The sequence below is a fragment of the Halichoerus grypus genome, chromosome 3, assembly GCF_964656455.1.
Source record: "Halichoerus grypus chromosome 3, mHalGry1.hap1.1, whole genome shotgun sequence".
NCBI lineage: Eukaryota > Metazoa > Chordata > Mammalia > Carnivora > Phocidae > Halichoerus > Halichoerus grypus.
The window spans coordinates 194,103,095-194,128,377 of NC_135714.1; the positions used below are offsets into that span (position 1 = coordinate 194,103,095).

The following is a 25,283-nucleotide window of genomic DNA, read 5'->3' on the forward strand; positions in this document are numbered from 1 at the left end:
GGGCGGGGGGCGGTGGGCCAAACTCCAGGAAGAGAAGCCCACTTGATAACCTTGAAGACTTCCAGCAGTGAGCTGTGCCACAGGAAGTCAGGGAAGGGAGAGATTGCTCAGGGCCAGTCATGCTTGCTTGAGGAAAGGAAGTCCAATGAGGCTGGGTAAGATGCAGCAGTGGAGGGGAACAAGGAGGGTATTTTTTGCCCAGACTGCTGGCAGTGGGAATGGAAAATAAGAGGTTATTAATAAAAACTGGTACTATTTGATGCGAGGGGAGGGACTCGAATTTGAGAAGTACTCGGGCTTGAAGATCTGGAATGACGGTGGTGCTCATGACAGATGGGGGTGGGGGCCTGCATCCCCCTTCCTGTTCCAGAGCCCTCGCCCAGGGATGAAGAGCTTGTATCACTCCTCTTCCTCGCCCAACACATACTGCTGTAATGTTCTCTAACATTCTTATTAGGTTCCCTCTATTCAGCCTCTGCTCTAACAAACCTATTATACAACAGAATCACTGAGACACACACTCTTCAGCTGTATTGTTTTTCAGAATCAGAAATCCTTCCTCGTGGTTATATAGATGGAGCCCTTCTAAGGACTCCCATGTGCAGCGGTGTGCTGGCCGACGTTTAACAAGCGGCTCTGGGTGGGGGCATGGGTGGAGAGCGGAGCATGGCTTGTAGGGTTCGCCAATTTCTATGGTGTAAGTACGCCCGCCGTAACTGTTTCTGTGCTGTCAGCGGGATGTCACTACATTGGGAAGACCGCACTGGTATCCCTCCTCCCCACCTCCCACCCCGCTACCATCTTCTTTTGAAATTTTATCCAGGTGTCAAGGCCATGGACCTCTGGCACACAGTCTTTTAGCTTCTCCCAACCAGATGAGCTCCTTCTTTTTTTTTTTTTTTTTAAGATTTTATTTATCCATTTTAGAGATGAGAGAGAGAGAGCACAGGTGCACAAGCAGGGGGGAGGAGCAGAGGGAGAGGGACAAGCAAACTCCTCCCTTAGAGCTGAGCCTGATACTGGTTGGATCCCACAACCCCGAGATCATAAGCTGAGCCGAAATCAAGAGTCGGAGGCTCAACCGCCTGAGCCACCCAGGCGCCCAAGTTCCTTCCTTTCTTTCACCCACCGCACGTTCAACAGTCCTGTGCGCTCCTTGAATGCCTCCTTTAGACTGGAGCCTCCTGCAGGCGGTGCTTCCCTCACCCACAGAGCTTAGCACACGCAGGGCTTCATGCTTCTTTAAACAACACATCTCAGCGGAAGTATAATAGCTTAGTCCATTATTACTACACAAATCATTAGTAAGCCAGTAACTTTCATTAGCATTTCAGCTGTGAGTAAGCAGGAATTGTTGAACTACTTGAACAGTCCAACCTTTTAATTTATTTAAATATTCTCTCAGACTTATCCCTTAAGGCTCATTCAGAGACCTATGGCTTCCAGGAAAACTGGCGCTTTCCCAAAAATGTCTGTTTTTGAAGCAAGTTGCTAATACTATGTATTCCTTTAGCAGAATATCCGCCCCTCTGAAAAGGTCCTGGGTGTTACACTCTTACTCGAGAGCCAGAGACAGTGTGGGGACACAGCACCATCAACCCACTCAGCAAGCCCCTTTTCCATCGATACTGCAAAGTGAATTTCCTGGCTTCATTATCACAGGATCCAAACCAGCACTGAACGGCTGCTCTCAAGCACACCCTCCCTCCGTCTCCATAACTAACACATCTGTGTCTCTCTGGAATCACAGTGGCTTCATTCAGTGGCCCAAGAGCATGGAGCAATGATGCTCAGCAGTTCACAATTTGTGATTCTGGATTGGACTGAGACAGGGAGATGTTGCTGGGGGGAATACATACCCTTTTGACCCTCAAACTGCGCCGTTCAGTGGAGTTTCTCACAAACAGTGATTTTTTAGCCAAGGTTGAACTGTCACTGTCACTTCGATTCAACTGGCAACAAAGGATAAAAAAAAAGAAAATCACTGCATAACAGAGCGCTAGTGGTTTACAACTGAGAAGTTTATCAGGTAAAAGCAGGTGGTGAGGAGGTGGTTTCTTTAAGAAAATCCTTCCCAAACAAGTTTTTCCGTTCTATGCTTTTCTTAAACAACTAAGTTTTCTTATGTAATTTCAACAATTGCCTTTTGGTGGTAGTTATCAGAACTCCTACATTAAGATAATTATACATACTTGGAAATAAAATTATCCTTTGTATTTTTAGCTAATTTGCAATATTCATTTTTAAAAAGGAAGGTCTGTATAACCTAGAGGGTTATAACCAGATCAGAGCTGAGTCACAGTTTAGAACAACCTAGAATGCCCTTGGCTCAGACAGCCCGTCCTCACCCTTTCACCTGCTTCAGGTCTCGGCTGAAACAGCACCTTCTCAATGATGCTTACTTTGAACCCTACTTAAACCTGAGACCCTTTGCTTTCACCATGCCCAATCCCCCTTAACTTGCTCTACGGTTTTCCAGAGGCTCGGTCCCCACCCAAGACACTTCATAATTTGTTCATCACGTTCACTGTTTGGCTCCACTCACAAGGATGTGAGCTCTGCAAGGGCCGGGCTCTGGGGCTCTTCTGCTCACAGAGGAATTCCAACCAAGTGTTTAGAAACATGCTTAGCAGCGGGTGCTTCATAAAAGTATTTGTTGAACTGAATGAATAAATTGAGAATTTTGAAAGTATTTTCTAAACCATTTTATAATTATTAATCTATATTACTGTAAGTCATAAATACTTCCGGAAATAGAACTTGGCAAACTGATGCAAATCCCACCATATTCTCTACAGAACTGTGAATCTATTCCGTGTCTAGAGGCATTATTAAAAGATGATTTTTGTTCTAAAACCCAAGTCGCAATTTTGGTTCTGCGGGATTAACGTGGTTTGAAGCATATAGGATGTACTGCAGAAATACAAAAAATTTTAAGTTTCTAAATACAGACCGAAGTACAAATATACTCAGCAGCCAGGTCCTTAATTTCACATGTTTGCCAAATAAATGGCTTGGAGTTCATGAGACATTAAATTTAGGAAAAGGAAAAAAAAAAAACCCCAACTGAGAAGGCCCATAGGAGTGTGCTATTTCGTGTATATTTCATAGCGGTTCTAGCCCCGTGTGTCTGCAGTCGGAGTCTGAAGACTGCCGGTGCACAGTCTCTCGTCCTCGGGGGGCCGCTCGCCGGCGGGAGGGCAGGGCCCCGGCCCCCTTACCCGGCAGATGTACTGGTTACGCTCCCCCGGGGAGAAGGTCTGCGAGCGCACGATCACGCTGCTCCGCACGAAGGGCCGCTGCCGAGCGCTCAGGCAGCTGCGCTCTTTGGGGCGAACCGCCACCCCGGCATCACCTGCCTCCTCCGTGTTTGTCTCTTTATCGACCTGGAACGGAAGTCAGAAATTTGTCAGAAGCGGACGGGCCTGGATACCTGTCTGCTCCTTTCTTCTAAGTACAAAAGAAATATCTAATCTCACAACAGAGCCTCACCCAGCACTGGGGCCACTGGGGGGAGGAAGGCTTGGTGTTACTCCGGATGGGAACCCGGGGAGAGGGTTCTCCACCGAGTTAGGAAGTGACCCGCCGTGGGGAGGACAGGATCGCCCATAAATGGAGGTGTCGTCTCTAACACATCAGACCCACACGAGGAAGGCTAAGATTTACAGAGATTGTGGTTCTGTAGAAAATCTTATCTAGGAATACTTCATCATTAAACGCTGCTCAACATTCCAATTAGGTTTTTCTTTTTTTCAGAATAATGATAGAAGCAATTACATACAAGAAAATGAAAATGTATTACAAAGTTACAGTTTCATATAGAATATGCAATTATATGTATTTGAAAATAGCAACGCTCTGAAGCTGAGTTTGGATTTTTAGCTTCTCTTTGGAAATGTAACGAAAAATAAAAGTAAAAACAGAAGTTTCTCAAAATACAAACTCTCCAGGCATATGCAGATGGTTATTGTTGATCTTATGTGTATAAAAGGATTCCAACCTGCCTTGTATTGGTTTATTGAAGAAAAGTCTTTGGTCAGGGTACAATACTATTTCCCCCAGGAATAAAGAACTGGAATTTCCTAGCCTCCATGACCAGCATCCCAATGCACTCCACCCACACGTCTCTCCCTCAACTAGCATAACTTGGCTGGCACCCGCAGGGAACCCGAGCCACCTGCCACGTTCCAGAGCAGAACCCCACCCTAACCAAGAGGAACTTTAAATGTTTACTTCAGGTTTGAGATGGACATAAACTTACATTTACAAAACTTAATCAAGTAGTTATCCTGGAATTCGGTAGTCATTCTGGAAATGCTTTTAATACATATTCAGAAGACATTTATGGAGATCTAAATAGCACTATTCATCTTCCTACATAAAATGTAAGTGAAGAATGAACATTTGGGGCCCATTTAAAAATTTTACAGCGTTTCCACTGCCTCTTACAGCCCATTTCCACAAACGCCTCTCAGGACGAGCTTTGCACGAAGTCCTAACACGGGATCACAGCCGGGACAGACTCGGCCTGCGCGGTGCCGACGGACGGGGGCGTCGGGGCGCGCGGCCGCGGGTCCTCACCAGGGTGCACGGCCCGGCAGGTGGCTGGCGCCCGCGGTCCTCGGCACAGCCGCGCTCTCTCCTGCCCGCGTCCTCCTGCGCCTCGGGCGCGCTCGGGCACGAGCACAAGTCTCCTGGACAGCTACTGCCCTCTGGCAACTTCACGGGGGCCTCTTCTTCAGACGCAATTTCATCAGAGGCCTCTCGCAGCATGGTCAACCTGCGGTGCGACAAGACAGAGGCAAGCAGGCCCCAGGTAGGTGAGGCAGGTGTGCGCCCCGGGCGGCGCAGCGAACGCGGCTCATGCACGGTGACTCGAGCCACGGCTGCGGCGCGAACTGCAGCTCACGTGCGCCTCAAAGACACAACCGCCCTCTGACTCGAGCGACACGCAGCGACAGCACCATACTTAGGCACTAGAAAGTTAAATGAATGAAATTTGACCTAATCCCTAGATATTAAAATAGAAATAGTCTGAAAATCACATATAAAGGGACGCCTGGGTGGCTCAGTCGTGTCATTAAGCGTCTGCCTTCGGCTCAGGTCATGGTCCCAGGGTCCTGGGATCTAGCCCCACATCGGGCTCCCTGCTCTGCGGGAAGCCTGCTTCTCCCTCTCCCACTCCCCCTGCTTGTGTTCCCTCTCTCGCTGTGTCTCTCTCTGTCAAATAAATAAATAAAATCTTAAAAAAAAAATCACATATAAAATTTAACCCCACCATTTAAAAAACTGACACTCACTATAATGTTTATTTATTGTAAAATTAATCATACAACAGGATGACTTTATTCTAAAAGCGAATAAAGACATAAGCACCGAAAATCTCCATTATCCAGGTGCCTGGCTGGCTCAGTCAGAAGAGCACGCGACTCTTGATCTTGGGGTTTTAAGTTCGAGCCCCACGTTGGGTGTAGAGAGTACTTAAAAGTAAAATCTTAAAAAAAAATATGTCCATGGTCAGCTGTGCTTACAGGCAGGGGTAAAACCCTGGGAAAAGGGAGTTTTACTACTGACATCACAAGAATCCTAATGCCATATGATCTCGTCTTTAACAGAAGCCATGGCATGCGCTGGGGTGGCATGATAAGCAGGGTTCCAGAATGCACATACGACATACAGTCTCTATAACCCGCATGGGCAGGAACGTAATAGTACCAGCATGGCTTAGAATACCTCATGCTCTGTTGAGTTCCATGTCCTTAGAACGGAAACACTTCTTCCACTGATAACTCAAAGTTGAGCTATATTTGTGATTGGTGACTTTCTGACAAATTGGCACACGCCAGTAATTAAACGCCTCGTCATGCAGTGGGCACGGGGGAGCTAGCAATGAATTCTGCGAGCTATAAATTCCTTTATGCTACATACCAAGTGTATTTTCTGAAACGTATATGAAACGAATTGTATTTTACATACACAAAGAAGGCTTGGTATTTAAAAATACCATGATGAACCTTATAATCACTCTTGTATTTATTATTTTTGCAGTACTCTGATTCATAACCATTGTAAAGGGCTTCTGATAAGAACAAAGTACATCTGTGCCTTTGTTCATCACTGTAGTAAGCTGTTCCTTCCAAATGTCTAAGAGTTTGTTATTTACGACATATCTTGTCACTGTTAGCTTGTAACAAGTTTTACACACACACACACACACACGCTATACATATGTGTTAACAGTAATTCAAGCGTATCAGTATAAGCAACTACATATACATTAAAATCAATCCAAATAATTTTACATATATACTTTAAAAACTGACGCATTCACTAAAATTTGTTTTTAGAGAAAACTGCAAACCAGGAAATAACAGTTCTTTTTTGTATGTGAATCTAGACAAAAGCTATAGTAACCTCTTTTTTTTTTTTTTTTTTTTTTTTTATCGGTGGGGGTGTGGAGAATGAGGAGGGAGCAGGAAAAGAAGATGGAAGTGGTAACAAATAGAGAGTGACGACTCAGAAGCTGTTTTCTAGAATGTGTGCTCTGACTTGCCTGAACCTAAATGGTACAATGGTACTTCTGGTAGTTTAAAGAAAAAGAAAGTAAGTTTTAAATTTATGTATGAATGGACAATACACCACCACACCTTTCAAAACAGGTATTTTTAGACTTAAAATTTCAAACAGCTCCGGAAAGAGTGTCAGAACTGAAGGAAGCAGAAACAAAGAGCCTCCTTCCTGTGTTCATGCTGATGCTGCCCGCCATTTCCCTGTTGCCTTCTTCGACTCTCTGATGACCGAAGAAGGTCTTTCCTTTAGTGGTGGCTCCCTGGCATGGCACTGTTCTCCAAAATTCCAGGGTAATAAGATCTGAACCTATGAAGGTTCCCCTGAAAGTTTCTTGTAAGAAACTAAACACATCCTCTTTGAGTTCCCAGAGAGCAAAAGGAAACAACTGTTTTTACCAATCTCCATCTGGACCTCTTTGCTCTTCTTCCTGCCCAGGTTCTTCTTCTTCTTCTTCTTCTTCTTGCTGTGCTAATTCCTGTTCCACAGCCAACAGCTCGGCTGATGTCCTTGCAAGTAAGGCTGACACTGCATCCTGGGGAATAGAAATAAGGTACTGAACAGCATCTACTGTGAGACATGATTTAAAAACTCATCAGATGGGGACGTAAGCTTCCAGTTGTGAAAAAGAAGGTGGTACGGGACCCAATCCTTCTGCTGAGAACAAATATGAAAGCTGAATAAAATAAGACAAAGAGCAACAAACAAACCAAACTCCAGCTGTTTTAAAGCAAGGAAAGAGCAACACCGGCAATCAGGACTAGAGGCCAAGATCCCAGGGAGAAGAAAGTACAAGGAGGTGAAGCGACATCACTGTCACTCTTCTCCCTTGGGGACGGTGTCAGATCTAATGGCGGGGCGCACAGGCTAAAACTACAGCTGTGCAGGACACTGGCAAGATCAGTAGGATGCCAAGATGAAAACCAAGCTGAACCACCACAGCAGGCAGCACGCGAGGGGCCAGAGAAAGGACCTGTAGTGAGTCCGGTATTCTGTACAATATTCTTGGTGTGCTATTTGCTTGTTCCTAAGTGGCATATGTGAAAGCAAGAGGTGAGAAACTGAACAAAACCCAGCTGTGACAAGGCTAAAAGAGGAAGCAGATGCTTCAGTTTCTTTATGGTCCTAGGTCTTTTTTTTTCCTAGGGAGAGGAAAATTGGAACTCAGGTCCTCCAAGTGATCCAGGTGATCTGTAACCTGCCTTCTGGAAGAATATTAAATCCTCTCAGGAGGAAGGTATCAGCCAGAGCCTCTATCATTCTTCATACATATTATCCAGAATCCACTGGAAACAGGACCCAATGACTGACTGAAGGGCAAGAACAGCAACAAATAAGATGAAAGAGGCAGATCTACAGGTGATCCATATACTGCAGTTATTCAGAGAAGGAATTTAAGATTTTACAATTAATATGTTCAAGAAAATTGATGAAATGATGGAGAATTTCACTAGTGTATACAGAAAAAATGCCACATTAGCACATCAGAGTGAAACTGCTGAAAATCAAAGAAAAAGAGAAAAATCTTATAAACAGTGAAAAAAAGATGCATTACTTTTGAAGGATCAACTGTTTTCCAGCAGCTCAACAGAATCAGTGGAAACCAGATGACAACAAAATGGTATCTTCAGTGTGTTCAGAGAATTAACTGCCCACCGAGAACTCTGAATATACAGGAAAAAAGTCCTTCACAAGTGGAAATAAAGACACTGACAGATCTGCACTAGAAGAAATACCAGAGGGAGTTCTTCAAGCAGAAGGAAAATGACCCAAATGGAAGCACACTAATGCAGAAAGAAATGAAATACACCAGGAGGGGTAAAGATGTGGGGAAATCTAAATGAATATTGACTGTCAATAAAACAATAATACCTTGTGGGATTTAAAATACATGTACCTAAAATACATGACCAATAATTTCACAGAAGGAGGAAAGGGAATAAATGGAGTTAAAGTCTTTTAAAATTCTTAGACTGCCTGGAAAAAGTAAAAGCATTAATTTAAGGTAGCTTCTAATAGCGCAAGGATGCATGCTGTAATCACTAGGGACACAGCAAAAAATAAAAGACTGTGTTACTCATGATCTAATAGGAGGGAAAATGAAATTTAAAAAAGTACTTGACTAATCCAAAAGAAGGAAAACAAGGAACAAAGACAGTACTGCAAGAAAACAAACAGTAAGACCATAGGGTCAAACCCAAATATATTACTAATTAGCATTAAATGTAAATGAACTAAATATTTCCATTAAAAGGTAAAGATTTTAAGACTGGATAATAAACCAAAACCAACTATATACTGCTTACAAGTGAAACACTTTAAATCTAAGAATTCAGAAGTGCTGGAAGTAAAAGGATGGAAAAAGATAAAACCATGAAAACACTAACCAAAAAAAGGGTTGAGATAGCTTTATGAATATCAGACAAACAGAGTTTAAAACAAGGGGTATTAGAACAGATAAAGAGGGATATTTTATAACAATAAAAGGGCCAGTTGAACAGAAAGATACAACACAATGCTAAATTTATATTTACCTAAAAATATAGACACAAAATTCAGAAAGCAAAAACTAACAAACTAAAAGGAGAAACAGATGTCTATAATCCTAAGTTGGAGGATTTTAATATACCTCTCAACAACTGGTAAAATAAGTGAGCTGAAAAATGAGTAAATGTGGAAGATTTGAAGGGCAAAATCAATAAACTTGACCTGCAGAATGCATTCTTTTCAACAACACACAGAACTTTTACCAAAACTGACCGCGTGCTAAGCCATAAAGCAAGTCTCAATATTCTGTATGATTGAATAGTATGTACTCTGTTCTCTGAAAACAGTGAAATACAGCTAGAAATCAATAATAAAAAGATAACTAGAAAACCTCATTGTTTGGGAATTAAGTAAATACACTTCTAAAAAGACCTCACAGATCAAAAAAGAAATGACAATAGAAATTATAAACTATTTTAAATTCAATGATATTTTAATAATCTCATATTATCAAACTTGTGAAAAGCAGCCAAAGCTGTGCTCAAAAAGAATTTTTTAGCCCTAAATGCATATATTGGAAAAGAACGTTGTTAAATAATGATCTATCTCAAGAAGTAAAAAAAGTACAGCAAATTAAACCTAAAGAAAGTAGAAGCAAGGAAATAATAAAGAAAAGAGCAGAATTAACAAAATAGGAAACATATATAAATAGAAAAAAAAAATCAACGAGGCCACAAGTTGTTTCTTTGAATAAAATAAAAAATTTGACAAGTCCCTAGCAAAAGTGAGAAAAAACAGAAATGGTAAAAGTTACCCATGTGAGAAACAGAACAGAGAACATAGCAAAGTCCTTGCATATATGAAAATAAGAAGGTATCATGAATAGCTTTGCCAAAATGTTGGTAATATAGATAAAATAGAAAAATCCTATAGAAAATACTACTCTTACTAAAATGAATACAAGTACAGAAAGCTGGAATAGTCCTATACTTAATAAAGAAATTGAACCTGTCATTAAAAAACAATCCACCAGCCCTTTTCAATTGGGATTCCATGAGAATTAAGCCTAATGCCCTCTAGCATCTATTATATTAAAACAAAACAAAATGTAACATCTAGAATGGTATAAGTTATGTGTCATCCTTGGGAGAAATAAGAAAGTAGTCATTGAAAACATTTTTTATAGTGCTTACTACTTTTGCAGAACCTTAGTTGAGAAAGGCTGCTTCTCACAAAGAAAATTACAGGCTGGGCTGGTGAATTTTCTTGGGAATTCTTCCAAATATTTAAGGAAGATATGACACCCATCTTACAAAACCTTCTGCAGAGAGTAAAAAAAGAATGCTTTCTAACTTATATTATGAAGCCTGTAAAACCTTGATATCAAAAAATGACATTACAAAAAAAGAAAACTAAAGACTAATCTCTCTCATGAACATAAATGAAAAATAACCCAAACACAAAATCAAGAAATCAAATCCAGCAACGCATATAAAAACACATGTAAAATATACCACAATGAAGTCTGTCCTATTCTAGGAATCCAAGGGTGGCTTAACATTCAAAAGTCAATCAATGTATAATCCACCACATTAAGAAAATAAAAGAGAACAATCGTGTAATCAATTTAAGAGAAAGTAAACAGTAAAAATGTTTGATAAAATTCAATGTCCATGCATAATAAAAAGTCTTAGCAACCTAGAAAGAGCGAGAAATTCCTTTAATCTGATAGCAATTATCTATAAATAGCCTTAAAAATCATTCTAAATGACGAATTATTTAAAGCCCTCACTTTGAAAAAAGTATAGTATTTTCTGCAGAGGTAGACAACTAAGCCCATAGAATGGAACAGAATATCCATGATCAGACTCCCAAGCACCTTATGAGAAAGATGACATTGTGATGCAGTTGGGAAAGAAAATTTTTTCAACAAATGGTGCTGGGTTAATCAGCTATCACATGGATAAAAAGAAATCTTGACCCCTACCTCACACCTTATACAAAAAATAATTTCAGATGAACTTAGATCTAAATGTGAAAGGTAAGGCAATAAAGCTTTTAAGACAATACAGTAAACCATCTTCATGATCCTGTAGTAGGCAAACAGTTCTTAAATCGCAAAGGAAAGTATTAAGCATACAGGGAAAAATTGATAAATAAGACTATGTTAAACCTGAGTACTTCCATTCACCAAAAGGCAACATTAAGAAAATGAATAGGCAAGCCACAGAATAGGAAAAGCTATTTGCAAAAAACATATTGGACAAAACACTCAAATCTAGAATTAAGAACTGCTACCAACCTATTAAAAAAAAAAGAGAGAATCTGATAGATAAATGGGCAAAATCTTGAACAGACACTTCACAAAAGATGACATCCATCTGGCCATTAAACATAATCAGGGAAATGCAAAAAACAGGAGAGTACTCTATATCTATCACAATGGCTAAAATAAAGAAGATAAATAAAGACATGTACGAGATGTTAATAGCAGCACTACTCATAATAGCCCTCAAGTTAGAAACTCAAATGTCCATCAACAGCAGAATGGATAAAGAAAGTGTGATGTAATTATACAATGATCTATCACACAACACTGAGCATGGATGAACTACAATCACACAAAACACAGATGACTTGCACAAACATAATGCTGAAAATGAGATGCCAGACATAAAGGAACATATACTGAATGATTCCGTTATATAAAGTTCAAAGACAGAAGTCAGAATAGAGATGACCTTTAGGGGACAGTGGTAATGACTAGATGGGACACGAGGGAGGATTCTGGGGTGCTGGTAAGGCACTATATCCTGATCTGGGTGGTAGCTACACAGGTGTGTTGACTTTGTGAAAATTCATTGGAAAATACACACTACCTTTGTACACTTCGTTATAAATCTCTCCATCACTCCTCTCCACAAAAGAAACAAGTTAAAGTGAGATTAGAATAAGATAAGAAGTGTAATAAAAATGTATATATATGTGAAACAACACTGTGAACCTAAGAAACACCTGTAGAATACTCACCCAATAAGAGCAGAGCACACATTCTTCTCAAGGGCACATGGAACATTCTCCGGGAATGGTAGCATATGCCAGGCCGTAAAACAAGCCTCAGTAAACTTAGAAGAACTGAAATCATACAAAGCATGTGCTCTGACCGCACTGTAATGAAATCAGAAATCAATAACACAAGGAAATCACAGGAAGTAACAAAGATGTGGAAATTAACACATTCCTAAATAACCAACGAGTCAAAGAAGTCACAAGGAAAATCAGAAAATACTTAGAGATGAATAAAATTTATAGCTAGGAGTGCTTGTGTCAAAGCAGAAGATCTCACATCTATAACCCAACCTTCTACCTTAAGAAAATGGAGAAAGAGTAAACCTACAGTAATCAGAAAGAAGGAAATAATAAAGACTACTCTCTCTCTCTCAAAAAAAAAAAAAAAAACTCAGGGTTGTCAGATCAAGTCCCGCGTCGGGCTCCATCCTGGGCCTGGAGACTGCTTAAGATTCTCTCTTTCCCTCTCCTCCCTGCCCCTCTCTAATAATAATAATAATAATAATAACAATAATAATAATGACAGAGTAGAAATTCATGAAATAGCAAACAGAGAAATATCAGAGAAGATCAATGAAACCAAAAAGTGATTCTTTGAAAAGATTCAAAAAAAGTAAAAACCTTTAGCCAAGCTGACCAAGAAAAAGAGAGAAAAAGCTCAAATTACTGAAATCAGGGGGCCAAAGAGGGAATATCACTATCAACTCTACAGACATAAAATGAATTATAAGGGTTACCACAAACAACTGTTTGCCCAGACGTCAGACAACCTAGATAAGATGCACACATTCCAGAAAGACACAAACTACTCAAAGTGACATTATAACAAAATTCTGAGTAGACTTATAACAAGTAAGAGACTGAATTAGTAAACAAAAACCTTTCCACAAAGTCCAAACCCAGAGGGCTTCACTGCTGAATTCTACCAAACATTTAAAGAAGAATTCATACCAATTCTTCTCAAACTCTTCCAAAAGACAGATGATGAGGGAATACTTCCTAACTCATTCCCTGAGGCCAAAATTATCTGCTGTCGAAACTAGACAAAGACATCAGGAGAAAACTACGAATACAGACAAAAAAAAGTTCTCAACAAAATACTAGAAAACTGAATCTAATAACATAAAAAGGATTATACACCATGACCAAGTGGGATTTATCCTAGGAATGCGAGGTTGGTTTGACATCTGAAAATCAATAAACCATATGAACAGAATAAAGGATAAAACCACATGTCATCTCAATAGATGCAGAAAAGCATTGGTTAAATCCACAGCCTTTATGATAAAACACTCAACAAACTAGGAAAAGGATTCACCTCAACTTGATGAAGGGCAACTACAACAAACCATTAGCAGAAATCATACATAATGGTGAAAAACCAAAAATTTCCCGCTCAGATCACATCCATGACAAGGACGTCTGCTCTCACCACTTCTTGCGATATCATAATGGAAGTTCTAGCCAGGGTGAAGGGGCAAGAAAAAGAAAGAAAAAGCAACCGGAAAGAAGAAAGAAGTAAAACCAACTCTTTGCAGAAGATATGATGTTACATATAGGAAATCCTAGGGAATCCACGAAAAAAACTATTCAACTTAAACCTGTTCAGTAAGGTTGCTGGATACAAGACAAGTAGTCAAAAATCAATTGTGCAATAGATAGTCTGAAAATGAAATTAAGAAAATAGTTATTTACAATAGCATCAGAAAGAATAAAATTAACAAAAGAAGTGTGATTTTGGGCTCTGAAGACGGCAAAACATTTTTTGAAAGAAGTTAATGAAGACCCAAATAAATGGGAAGATATCCCATATTCGTAATCAGAAGACTTAAAACTGTTAAGATGACAATACCCTCCAAATTGATCTACAGACTCAATGCCATCTATATAAAAATCCTAGCTGCCTTTTTTTTTTGCAGAAATTGACAAACTGATACTAAAATTCATATGGAAATGCAAGGGACCCCAAAGAGCCCAAACCATCTTAAAAAAGAAAAACAAAGCTGGATGACTCACATGTTCTTATTTCAAAATAACCACAAAGCTACCGTCATCACAGTAGTGTGATGTCGGCACAAATACAGACATACAGATTAACAGAACAGAATTTAGAGTCCAGACATATAAACGATCACACTTACGGTAAAGTGACTTTCAGCAAGGGTGCCAAGCTAATTCAGTGGGGAAAGACTAGTGTTTTCAACCAAGTGGTATTGGGAACAATTGCATACCCACCTACAAGAAAATGAAATTGGACCTACTCCTCACATCACACATAAAGAATAACTCAAATGGATCGCAGCCCTAAAAGTAACACTAAACTTTAAAACTCTCAGAAGAAAACACAGGAGTAAATCTTTATGATGTTCGGTTGGGCAAAGTCTTTTTAGATATGACACCAGCGGCACAAGCAATGTAAGAAAAAAACACATCTGGACTTTTATCAAAATTTAGTATTTTGTACTGCAAACAAAACCATCAAGAAAGTGAAAAGAAACCCATAGAATGAGAGAAAATATCTGCAAGTCATTTATTGGATAAGAGACTTGTATCAAGAATACATAAGGAACTCTTATAACTCAATAATAAAATAAGAAGAAAGAGATAATAATCAAGTAAAATAAAAAAAGATGAGGAACCCATCTAAAACACAAAGGATCCAAATAGACAGTTCTCAAAAATTTTTTTTTAAATATTCTAATGGCCAATAAGTCCATGAAAATGTGCTCAATATCATTAGTCATTAGGGGAATATAAATCAAAACCACAATGAGATAGCACCTCACACCACAGCCTGGCTAAAATCAGAAAGATTAATAACGTGGCAAGAGCTGGGATGACAGGAGTCCTCGTATATTGCTGGTGAGGATGTAAAATGGTGCACCCACTGTGGAAGACAGCTTGTCATTTCCTCAAAATGTTAAAACACAGAGCTACTATATGACCCAGCAGGTCATACACCTAGATACGTACACCAAAGATTAATGAAAATGTATGTCCAAACAAACCCTTACACAAATGTTCACAGCAGTGGTATTAATAAGAGTCAAAAAGCAGAGACAGCCTAAATGCCCATCTGCTGATGAACAGATAAATAAAAGGTGGTATATCCATATAATGGAGTATTATTTGGAAATATAAGGGAATGGGGTACTAATACATGCTAGAATATGGATGCACCCTGAAAACATGATGCTAAGTAAAAGAAGTATTATTCTTCTGAATATATATGAAATGCCCACAGTCAGCAAATGTATAGAGACAGAAAGATGAGTGGTTGCCTTGGGGGAAAGGCCTTAGGGAGAACAGGGAGCCACTGCGAATGGGTACGGGGCTTCTTTCTGGGATGACGACAATGTTCTAATACTACATTGTGGTGATGGTGGCCCAGCTCCGTGAATATACTAAAAACCACTGAACTGTGCGCTTCAGACGGATGAACTGTACGTTTTCAATGGAGGAACCATATGGTATGTGAATTACACTGCATGAATCTGTTAAAAAAATTTACCCACAGCGTGACCATCACATCAGCACTCTCCAAGGTCCAAGTCCTATTTCATCATCCTGTGTGCCTTACTCGGCGTCAACCACAAAGTGGGGCGTGCGATACCACTTCCACCAGCACGCCTGCTTTCCCTTCTCCACCTACCACGACTTCCACTGTCGTGCCTTGCACACAGGAGATGATCAATAATTATCTGACTTCTGCTTGGTAAACTCTTTACTCATAGATAACCGAAAATGAACTTGAACTTGGTAACAATATTCACAGATGCCAAGTCAGTGATGAATGGCTTCCCAGAAGGCCCCCTGTAAATTTTCTGAAGTGTTGAATGTGGATGATTGTTGGTTACAACAGTATGACTGTTGATTTATAACAAGCTTAATAGAAAATATTTATCACTTTATTGATGTAACAAATAGAAACTAAGACGTTCTTTAGCCTTAGTAATTTAATGTCTGCAAATGATCTGAGTTCCAAATGTATAACCTGACAGTGGAATCAAAGATGTGAACATGACATATGAAAGTATAAATTTAAAGCAGAAGGTTTTCCGTGGTCACCTAACCCAGCTAAGACTACGCATCAGTTTATTCTGATGGAAGGAAGTGTGAGCAGAAATGAGTGATTCTTTTATAAACTATACTTGAAAGGAAGCTGGAAATAATCGTTTGTTCTGGTTTTGTCGTTGTTAGGAAGCTGGGAGGAAAGTGTAAGCTGGGGAAAGGGTAGTGAAAGTGAGCAGGAACACACCGGTTACCACAGCATTCCACATTTCGCATTATTTCGTTTAGTCATAATGCCTTTTTACTCCAATTTGGACTCACCAAGTCTATAGAATCTATTAATGGCTGATTTGGTTGAAATACAGAGTCTTCATTTTCTTCGTCATTCTTTTTGCAAGACATTTGCTTGGAAGGAAGCAGGTTATACCACAGAGTGAAAATCTCATTGGAAAATGGTAAATCAGCCAGACTGATCTGAGTTCCAGCCTGTGTGAAAAGAAGGTGGGGGGGAGGGGGAGAGAAAAGAAGAGAAAATAAAATGTTTAAATTCATATTTGCTTCTTCCCATATAATTAAGATTATGGGGCTAGCCTGTTTTAGGGTTAAACAAATGCAATACTCATGATATAAAGCATTGGTGGATTTTTTTTTAAACCTGAAGGTGTGACTAAGTAAGAAATAACCCCAATCTAGATGCCAACCCTAGGATTATTTTGTGAGATACTATTTTGCTAAAACCTAATGACTAAGCATGCAACTTTTTGTAAGTAGAATTATTTTTTAATGAAAAGTCAAAAAATAAATTAAAAAAATAAACGATTAAGCAGAAATCATAATACCTCTTACAATATATGCTGTAAGAGTCATTTGATTATTACTCACAAAAACCCATTATCCAGTATAAAATTCAAAAACAAAAACCTTACTGTGGTTCTTAAATGAGAGACCAGATAGCAAAATTTTTCTTTGGATTAGATGAATGTCAAAGAAAGTTTCTATATTCCAGCAAACGACACATACGAGCCAGGATCTAATTAAACAGTACCATTTTTTTTAAAGGCTATTAATTAACGTATTTACTAACTTTAAGGAGCTTCTGACACACATATCTATTGTAGTAATCTGACAGCCTACTGAGTCGCTATCTTTGCTTCTTTTTTTATTGCCAGGTAATATTATCAAATATTTTTTTCATATAAAGAAAAGGAAATACCAACAAGAAATCTATCATCCTTGTAAACTCTGTTCATCATGAAGCTTGTTTTTGTGTTTCCTATTGTACCGCGGAGAAAAGTTCAACACGAAACCTGTGCTGTTGTTTGGACACAAGGGCACCCCCTCAATGCCTGCACTGGAACACCTTGTGTACTTTTCTGGTGTATAATGGTTTTCTGGTTATTATGTACAATGGTGTGTTACACTCACCATTAGTTATACATGAAGTCTCTCGCGTGAGCATTTAAACATCATATTCCTCTAAATAGCAGCATTTAAGTCTTCCTAGAAGCTATAATACCATGGCTGGGGAGAATATAATAAAGGGACTGGATACTCAGTCTCCTGCTTAATTTAAACTTATAACAGTGAATTATGTGTGGGATGTCTTTTTGATATCAGGCTCCATCGTTCACCAGCTTCGTGACCCTGGGACACATTACCTCTCTTCGCAGTTCTTTATCTAAAAATAGGGGTACTCATACCTTCTCCCCTGAGCCTGTCACGAGGATTAAAGGAGATAATGTATACCAAGCACCCAGCACAAAGACTCCTGTTGGGAATAACAAGCAAGCTCCGGAACGATCATCATGAGAGACGTCAAAGGGTAGAACGGGAGATAGATTTTACAGAAAATCACAACTAATAAGCAGATTTGAAAGGTCTTTAATAAGAAAATGAAAACCAGAAATCACTGCTTCTGATAAAAAAATGAAACCACCACTGGCTGTGCCCGAGGCGCTGGGCAGATCTGTGGTGGTCCCAGGGCTGGCGAAACAGCAACGAGAGAGTTCTTCTCAGCATACCCCAATCATGGGTCTTCTGTGGTAAAGGGAACTGTGAAATAACCTACCAGGCATTCTTCACTTCGGTGTTTACTAACAGAGCAAAGATCGACTCTCAGCGTCTTCTGCTGTAAGGCTGTTTGGGAAATGGCCACTCGGAATATATCATTGAATAAGATGGATTCTGTGGCTGGATGGACTCTTGTTCGAAACAGACAGCTGACATCCATCGAGGAGGGAAGCAGAGCAACCCTAAAGTATCTGCAAAGAACAAGAGTAAAATGGATTTTACAGGTACTTCAATTATACCAGATTTGCAGCTGTCGTCTGAAATCATCTGCGAAAGAGAGAAACACAGGGGAACATGGAGTTCATCATCAACTGAGAGCTTTGCTGTCAGAATGGGTCCTTCTGTGCTCAGCGGCCCAGAGGCTCCGTTCTTCACCCACCCATGCTGACCGTGCCCCTGGGCCTGCCACTCCCCACAGGGCTACAGCAACGACAGGACGGGGGAAGAGAAGGGGAGGAAAAAAAATCCGTGGGGCAGATGAATTTAACGTCCCACCTGCCTGGGGACAGCCAATTCCAAAGTAAAGTTTCCTGAGTCTGGGAAGATGGGATCATGCTAAGCAAACTTTGTCCCCAAGAATACTCACCCCCCAGTATTAAACAAGGGGTGCTGGTGATCATTTCCCAGGAGTGGAATACATTACCCTTCTAGCGAAGAAGAACGGCTGAGGAGCATATTGTGAAGCAAACTTACAAATATTATTGTCGAGCAGCACAGAAGTTTCAGGAAGGACAAACTGTCTTAAGAGGCTTATTGCTTTGTAAATTTCAGAGGAAGACTTACAGAAAACCAGTAACTTCTAATACTACTTTCAGGTGATTTTTCTAAGCACACGTTACATGAGGATTCACAATTCTTAGAAACGGCATGAGGTATTTTCTTTTAAATCCCAGAAAGAGAACACCCATTAAATCCCTCGCCCGCTAATTCCAGGCTGGTCTAATTCCGATTCTAAAAGATGCCTTTCTCCAATTATGAAAACTGTAAATTCACAGGCAGGACTGAGGGATGTCCTATTATTTCCGTATTTTATATCAGAATATAAAATTGATGATGCAGTATGTATAATTATGCAACTATCAGAATATAAAAACTGATTATGAAGATTCAGCCACAGGGGACTAGGGAGCCTTGGGCTGCCGCTGTTAAGGCTGGAGATTTGGCAGAAGAAATCTGCGTTTGAAAGCCAGGAGGGGAAGTACACTGCAGAGCTGCAATGGAGGAAGCAATTCTCTGCTTCTCCAGACCTCAGTTTTCCTCTGTACCAGTGGCCTAACCTCTTCTGCGGCCCCAGAACGTTTCCACGTGAAGAACGGTGTTACATGGTTAAGATCCAAAGGCACCGGGGAAAGAAGGCAGGGGGGCTTTTCCTTTCATTCTGCTGTAGGTGGGGTCTGTCCACACTGAGTCAGGAGCCAACCAGCTGGAGCACAAGCTCTGTTTGGTGTAATTAATAACCAGAAAGTAAAATTTGAAGTTGGGGGGGAAAAAAGAACGATTTTCAGATACTCATTTTTGGCAGTGTCATTATGTAGACCAAGGCTTTTATGCAGGGGCTTAAGAACATGGCGCTAGACATCTCAGGAAGGTGCAGGCCAGGCAGACGAGTAACTGCCCACGAGCTGGGGGCAGAAGAGCCCACTGCACTCACTGCCATCGGTCCTCAACCGTGCTGGCTGTCACCCTACCTCGGGGCACTTCGTGGCTTCCCAGGAGGAAAGTGAGAGGCACCGCGATTGGCTCGGCACATTTGCCGAGCCCTTACAGCACGAGATTAAGGAAGATGCGTGTTCTCGGGGACTTCTGTAGTTTTCTCCTGGACTAGTGGGATGGCTCTCCCTGTTCACAGGTTCGCTCCCTGCTGGAGCGCTCTTCTCCCAGATATGCCACACTGAAATAAAAAGGTTGCCAACGCTCCAATATCTCAGCCTACTTACTGGTAGGGAGAAGTCACAAATAACATCGTCAGGGCCGTCTTCCCTGCCTACTACCACTGACTGGCCTTCCTAATCTCAGTTCCAGGAAGCAGGCTCTCTGGGGTGACACAGACACTCCCCAGTAAGCTTCCCTCCTTCTGGTCTCCCTGTTTAATGCGGACGCCCCCCATACACACACCTTGATTTCAGGAGATCTTGCAGCCCACTCCCCTCCTGGAATCCTATTCCCCTCCAGCTTTGATGATCATCAATACACAGACATCCACTGGCTCTCTTCTTCTGCTGTCTACTGAATAATTTCCATCTAGCTCTATTTTTATTTAGATCCAGTTTCTATTAGATCCCATTCTTAAGAGTATTCGGATATGAACTAAAAAGTAAACCCACAAGGAAAACATCCAGAACTCTCACATTTACTTTATTAAATGTCCTTCTCATTGAGGAATATTCTCTATCACTAAGGCAAACATCCACCTGGCTGGGTACAGAGTCTTGGGGGCCACCCCTCAATAGCTCTTTCTTATTTCCAAACCCTTATACTGGCAGATTGAACAAATTATTAAGTGCAGGGCTACACACAGAGATGCTGGATTTGAAGTCAGAGGTGCTAAGTTGAAATCTGGCTTCTTTTTGGTGGTCTCTAGCCATAGGCCTTTAAGAGAGCCCCCAAAAATCTGACTCCAGAGAGTGTGAATGGTGGTGAAGATCGCTAGAGATACCTGTCAGGAGAGAGAGTCCCAGGCAACAGGCTACACATTATGACATCACTTAAAGTGAAGTAACTTTAAGAAATTAATGGTCACAGGGAAGTGAATGCTTGATGCTACGAATGATACTCTTATGTGTAGCATGACATGGTGTTTGGCAAAGTTGTCCTGATAAATGAAATTTAATCACTACATTTTCATGTAAAAGATCAGAAAATTACTTCAAACCAACAGCAGGCATAATTAGGCAACAGCAAACATCTTAATTCAATTAAAAGAATCGGGCCCCAACATAGCATAATACAGAATTTCTGGTTGAAAAGGGAGATTAAAAGAGTCTTGGTTCCTAAGCCTAATAATGAATTGGTTGGATAAGGATCAGAATCTAACATGCTTTTTGCACATTCTCCTTTTCTTTTTGTTTACTCCACTGTGGATTGAGGCTTGATCACCCCTGCTATGTCTTTTCCACGTTCATCTGGGTGAACTGCTCAATTCCAATGTACAATTTATCGTATGTGAACAATATTCAGTACTTCAATTTGTCCTTTGCTACTTTTACTTACACTTTTGAAGTGTGAGGTATCAAGAAGGCATGAAGATTTCGAAGTTGTGCTAAAATCACCATGAAACTTGACCTTTTTGCATCGTATCTGTCAAAAGAGAAGCTGATGAAACAGGGAAAGAGCACAGGCCATCTGTCCCTACACCGAAGTCTAAAACTGCCCCTCCATGTGCGTTCCCTTACCTGAGGCCGACCTGCACCTGGGCTGTCTCCACGATGGTGACATCCCCTTCGCTGTAGGGAACATCTTCAACTTCACTAGGCCTAGGGACAGGGCGACAGGGGGCGTAGGTGAACCGTTTACGAACAGGGTCCTGACTGTTATGGTTACTCTTTGCCCCTTATTGATTCTGAATGAAAACCTGAATTAACAGCACTCCTCCAGCCCCCAGGGGACCTGACCCCAGTGAAAACTCACTCTTTTACATATTTCTTCACCTTTTCAAGAGGAGTCTGCCTCTGAGCCATTAAGGGACAGACTTCCTGATGCCTGACTTTCCTGAGCCTCCCTGGGGTACCCCACACCCCGAGACACATTCCAGGCTTTCAGAAATATACACGAGAAGATTCATGTGCCAAACGGGTAGTAACTAGCAACTCCAACGTTCTCCCTGAGTTTTAAGCCTCCAAGCGGGTCAGATGGGATGTTTTTGGTATACTGAAATTTTCAGGCATTAGCCTACCGCCCTTCCACTGTAAAGAGTGGGCTCAGGGCTGCAGTAGGCTCACAGGCTGGAGCCCTCCCACGGCTAGGAGCAGAGACGGTGTAACCGAAAAGTGCTCCTGCGAGTCCTTACTGTTTCACGAAAGCTTCGTAGACCCCGCTGTCTCCAGCCACAGACTCATCGGACACAGCAGCCGACACACAGGCAGTCTTCTCCCCGAGCAGGTGGATTACTCTTCTTTTTGGTAATGACCTTTCCACATCTAGGGAGGGGACAGTGAGCGTACTAATTAGGATTTATTATTAGGAAAAGTTAAGTATAAAAATACACACGTGGTTTGGTTATGAGAAATCCCAAAGTATTTGCATCTGGGTGTGGCCGATTCAAGGCACCAAGACGTGACAGAGGTCCCTGGGATGCCAGCTATTTTGGTCATCATTTGAGAAAGAATACGGTTTCTCTCCGTCCTGAAATACTTGAAGGGAAGGGATAAATGACACATTCCCATCGGTCCCTTGCTTCTCTCTGTCAGGGATTCACTGCAGTTACCATCTGCTCGGAGGCAAGGAGCGAGCTGCGTCCCTCAACTATTAAAGATATTTGTATAATAGAGAGCATCTACTACTCAATGGCAAGAAAGGTTTCCGCCTCCTTTGCTCTCCCCTTCTCTGCACACACCATATTCTGCATCTCCACATGCTACCACGTTAACAGAAGTTAAGAAAAAAAAGTCTTTGACTTACGGAATTCCTCACCAGCTAACACCATTAGAAAAAAAAAAAAACAACTTTGTGCTACTGAATCTTTAGCACCAACGACCACTTAACTTTTATCTCGAACTCATATTCATACACTGCATCCTGCGGTGAGCAAGGAGCATTCATTTAAAGCTGCGTTCCTAGGTAATAAGCTGCGAGCCTGTGGAGTTCTTTTATCCTCCAGCAAGTGAGCGGGGACCAGGATTGGTATGCATTTCGCCCCCCTTCTGAGTCGTGACTTTACATCTTGTTAAGATGTTTAAGTTTTAAGGCTTCAGATTACCCGACTGATTGCTGCATTTTCCCTTTTATTTCTGGCAGTGGGAATGCTTTTTCCTTGATGATGCAGTGTCTCTCTCCGCCCACCCCCCTTTGTGAGGGGTGAAGGTGATGACATGATTTATTGATTACCCCCAGGAATATCCACAGCGGCTGAAATTGACTTTGACAATGACAGACACTGACTGGAAGGACTTCATAGTCATTCCAACGCGGTCTCTGTCCTCCAGCGGGGACTGGCGCCGGAGAGTGGGATGTGCATAAAGGAAGTCGACTTTGCCTGTGGAAGATTCCAGAATGCTGAGGGAGACGAGCGGCGTCACGACCCCGGGACACCCGCCCCCCACGTGGAGGTCAGGCACCCCCGAATGGACCGAGTGCTGGTGATCTGACCTGAAGAGGATTAGTCTTTACGGTTAAATATATGCTTTTAGTTGTTTTCTCACATGGCACTCAGTACTCTTTCCAAATAAAGCTCTCGGGTATCATTCCTTTAGGGTGACTTTTTAATAGCAGCTGTCTAGTACAAGATGCATTTGAAAGGTAAAAGCTCTATCCTGGAAGCTTTGGCGACACCGGGCTCTGGGCCGACTTCCCAGGCACAACAGCAGACCCAGTGGCAGGAGCAAGGCGAGAGCCAGGCAAAGAAGCCCGCGGACCCAGGTGGGGTCGGACACCAGGAGATTCTCGCGCGGGTCCCCGTCCTCTGGCAGCCGGGCCCACTGACCGGCCCCTCCAAACTGACTGAGCGTTGACAAGGGGTCGCTGGAGAACACTCGCAATACACGAAGAATGAAAACAGCTTTGACATGTTCAAGATCCTTCAAGTCCAAAGCACAGAAGCATGGCAGAGAAAACACTCCAGTTTCTTCTCTTGCTTCTTCTTTTGTACTTTCATAAATTTCAGTGGTCCGTGGTAGGAACCGGGCTTAGCACCGTCTGTATGGGTTATCCGCATATGGTAGTGCTAACGACATGAACGGAGAGCAGGGCACCAGGCACGGTTAGGGGCTTTCGCTGTGTTCCAGCACCAATCCTCCCAGTACCCTGCGAGGTGGAGACTCGGCCGTTCCCATTTTGCAGCTGAGAAACAAGGCTGAGAGCCAGGGTAATGTGCTCGTGCTCACTAGAACCAAGGTGAGGGTGCAGGACTGGCTGGCTCCAGGGGCAGAGAGCATCGCTCGGCTCCACACACTGCACTCCTTCCTGGGGGCGGAAGGGAGGCCTGACCGCTGGCTTCTGCTCACCCGGAGCCACTAAGTAAACACCACCCCTCTGCTCATTTTCTCTGCCGTGGATGATTTCGATGACACGTCACTTGGAGCTGTGGCCCCTTCCGGGCGGAGCCACATAGACCACACTCATGTCTCCTGGCTCTCCAGGCTGGGGTGTCGGTCTTCGGGATCGGAAACCACACACACGGGATGGATTTGTCTTTCTCTCTTTTAAACATCGAAACTGGCCAATCAGTTAAGACTCCGAATTCTCCGGACCAGAGATACAAAATAAGGAGGCTTCTCAAAGCAGCAGGAAAACACTTGTGAAGAGGCCTGGCCTCTTCCGTGTGGTGGACACACAGTGACGTGCATAGATCTGAGTGGGGCTCCTGGGGACCGGCCCTGGAGCTTCTATTTCACATTTCGTTTCTGGCTAGCTCCGAAACAGACCATCATCCTCAGACCACAACTACGGTCCTCTGCCAGCAAGGGTACCATCTTGTGCTCTTTATACAACCACTTCTAATACAGCGAAAGCTTCCGCCTTGTAAAGGGATACAGATATTAAAAAAAACAACAACAAAAATGGAATCCGCCCTCTGTTTGTGTCTGGGCACACAACGGCAGCAGTGAGAGCCTGATCGAGGGCACACTTCCCTGGGTGCAGCTAGAAACATGGCCAGAAGATGGCAGGGTACCACTACAACATGGGACCCGGCTTTCTCCAAATTCACCCTGCGCAGAAAGGGAGTGTCTGGCAAGAAACAAAAATCGTATTTGTATAGAATTCCCTGAGCAATCTAAACACTGAACCCTGGTACTAATTAGCTGGTATGCTAATGGGCTTGGTTTTAACCTGTTCTAGGCCAACTTTTAAAAGAAAGCCCTCTTCTTTTGCCTTGCTATTTCAGAGCCCGAATCTATTTGTATGAAGTATGAAGTATGTTCACA

At 41.8% G+C, this 25,283-nt stretch overlaps 1 protein-coding gene across 3 annotated transcripts in view; it reads right to left on the reverse strand.

Annotated features, from left to right (window-relative positions):
- WWC2 (WW and C2 domain containing 2) overlaps positions 1 to 25,283 on the reverse strand; it is a 201,897-nt gene that overhangs the window by 24,118 nt on the left and 152,496 nt on the right. For all 3 annotated transcript variants that reach the window (XR_013446669.1, XM_036071321.2, XM_036071322.2), the window contains 9 exons: positions 22,211 to 22,340; positions 21,597 to 21,677; positions 21,415 to 21,501; positions 18,203 to 18,395; positions 16,456 to 16,620; positions 6,966 to 7,102; positions 4,582 to 4,780; positions 3,222 to 3,386; positions 1,860 to 1,952 (listed from right to left, as the gene is read on the reverse strand). Coding sequence is in view for 2 of the 3 variants with exons in the window: in XM_036071321.2 (XP_035927214.1) it covers positions 1,860 to 1,952; positions 3,222 to 3,386; positions 4,582 to 4,780; positions 6,966 to 7,102; positions 16,456 to 16,620; positions 18,203 to 18,395; positions 21,415 to 21,501; positions 21,597 to 21,677; positions 22,211 to 22,340 (1,250 nt within the window). In the remaining variant the exon portion in view is untranslated. The remainder of the gene's footprint in view (positions 1 to 1,859; positions 1,953 to 3,221; positions 3,387 to 4,581; positions 4,781 to 6,965; positions 7,103 to 16,455; positions 16,621 to 18,202; positions 18,396 to 21,414; positions 21,502 to 21,596; positions 21,678 to 22,210; positions 22,341 to 25,283) is intronic.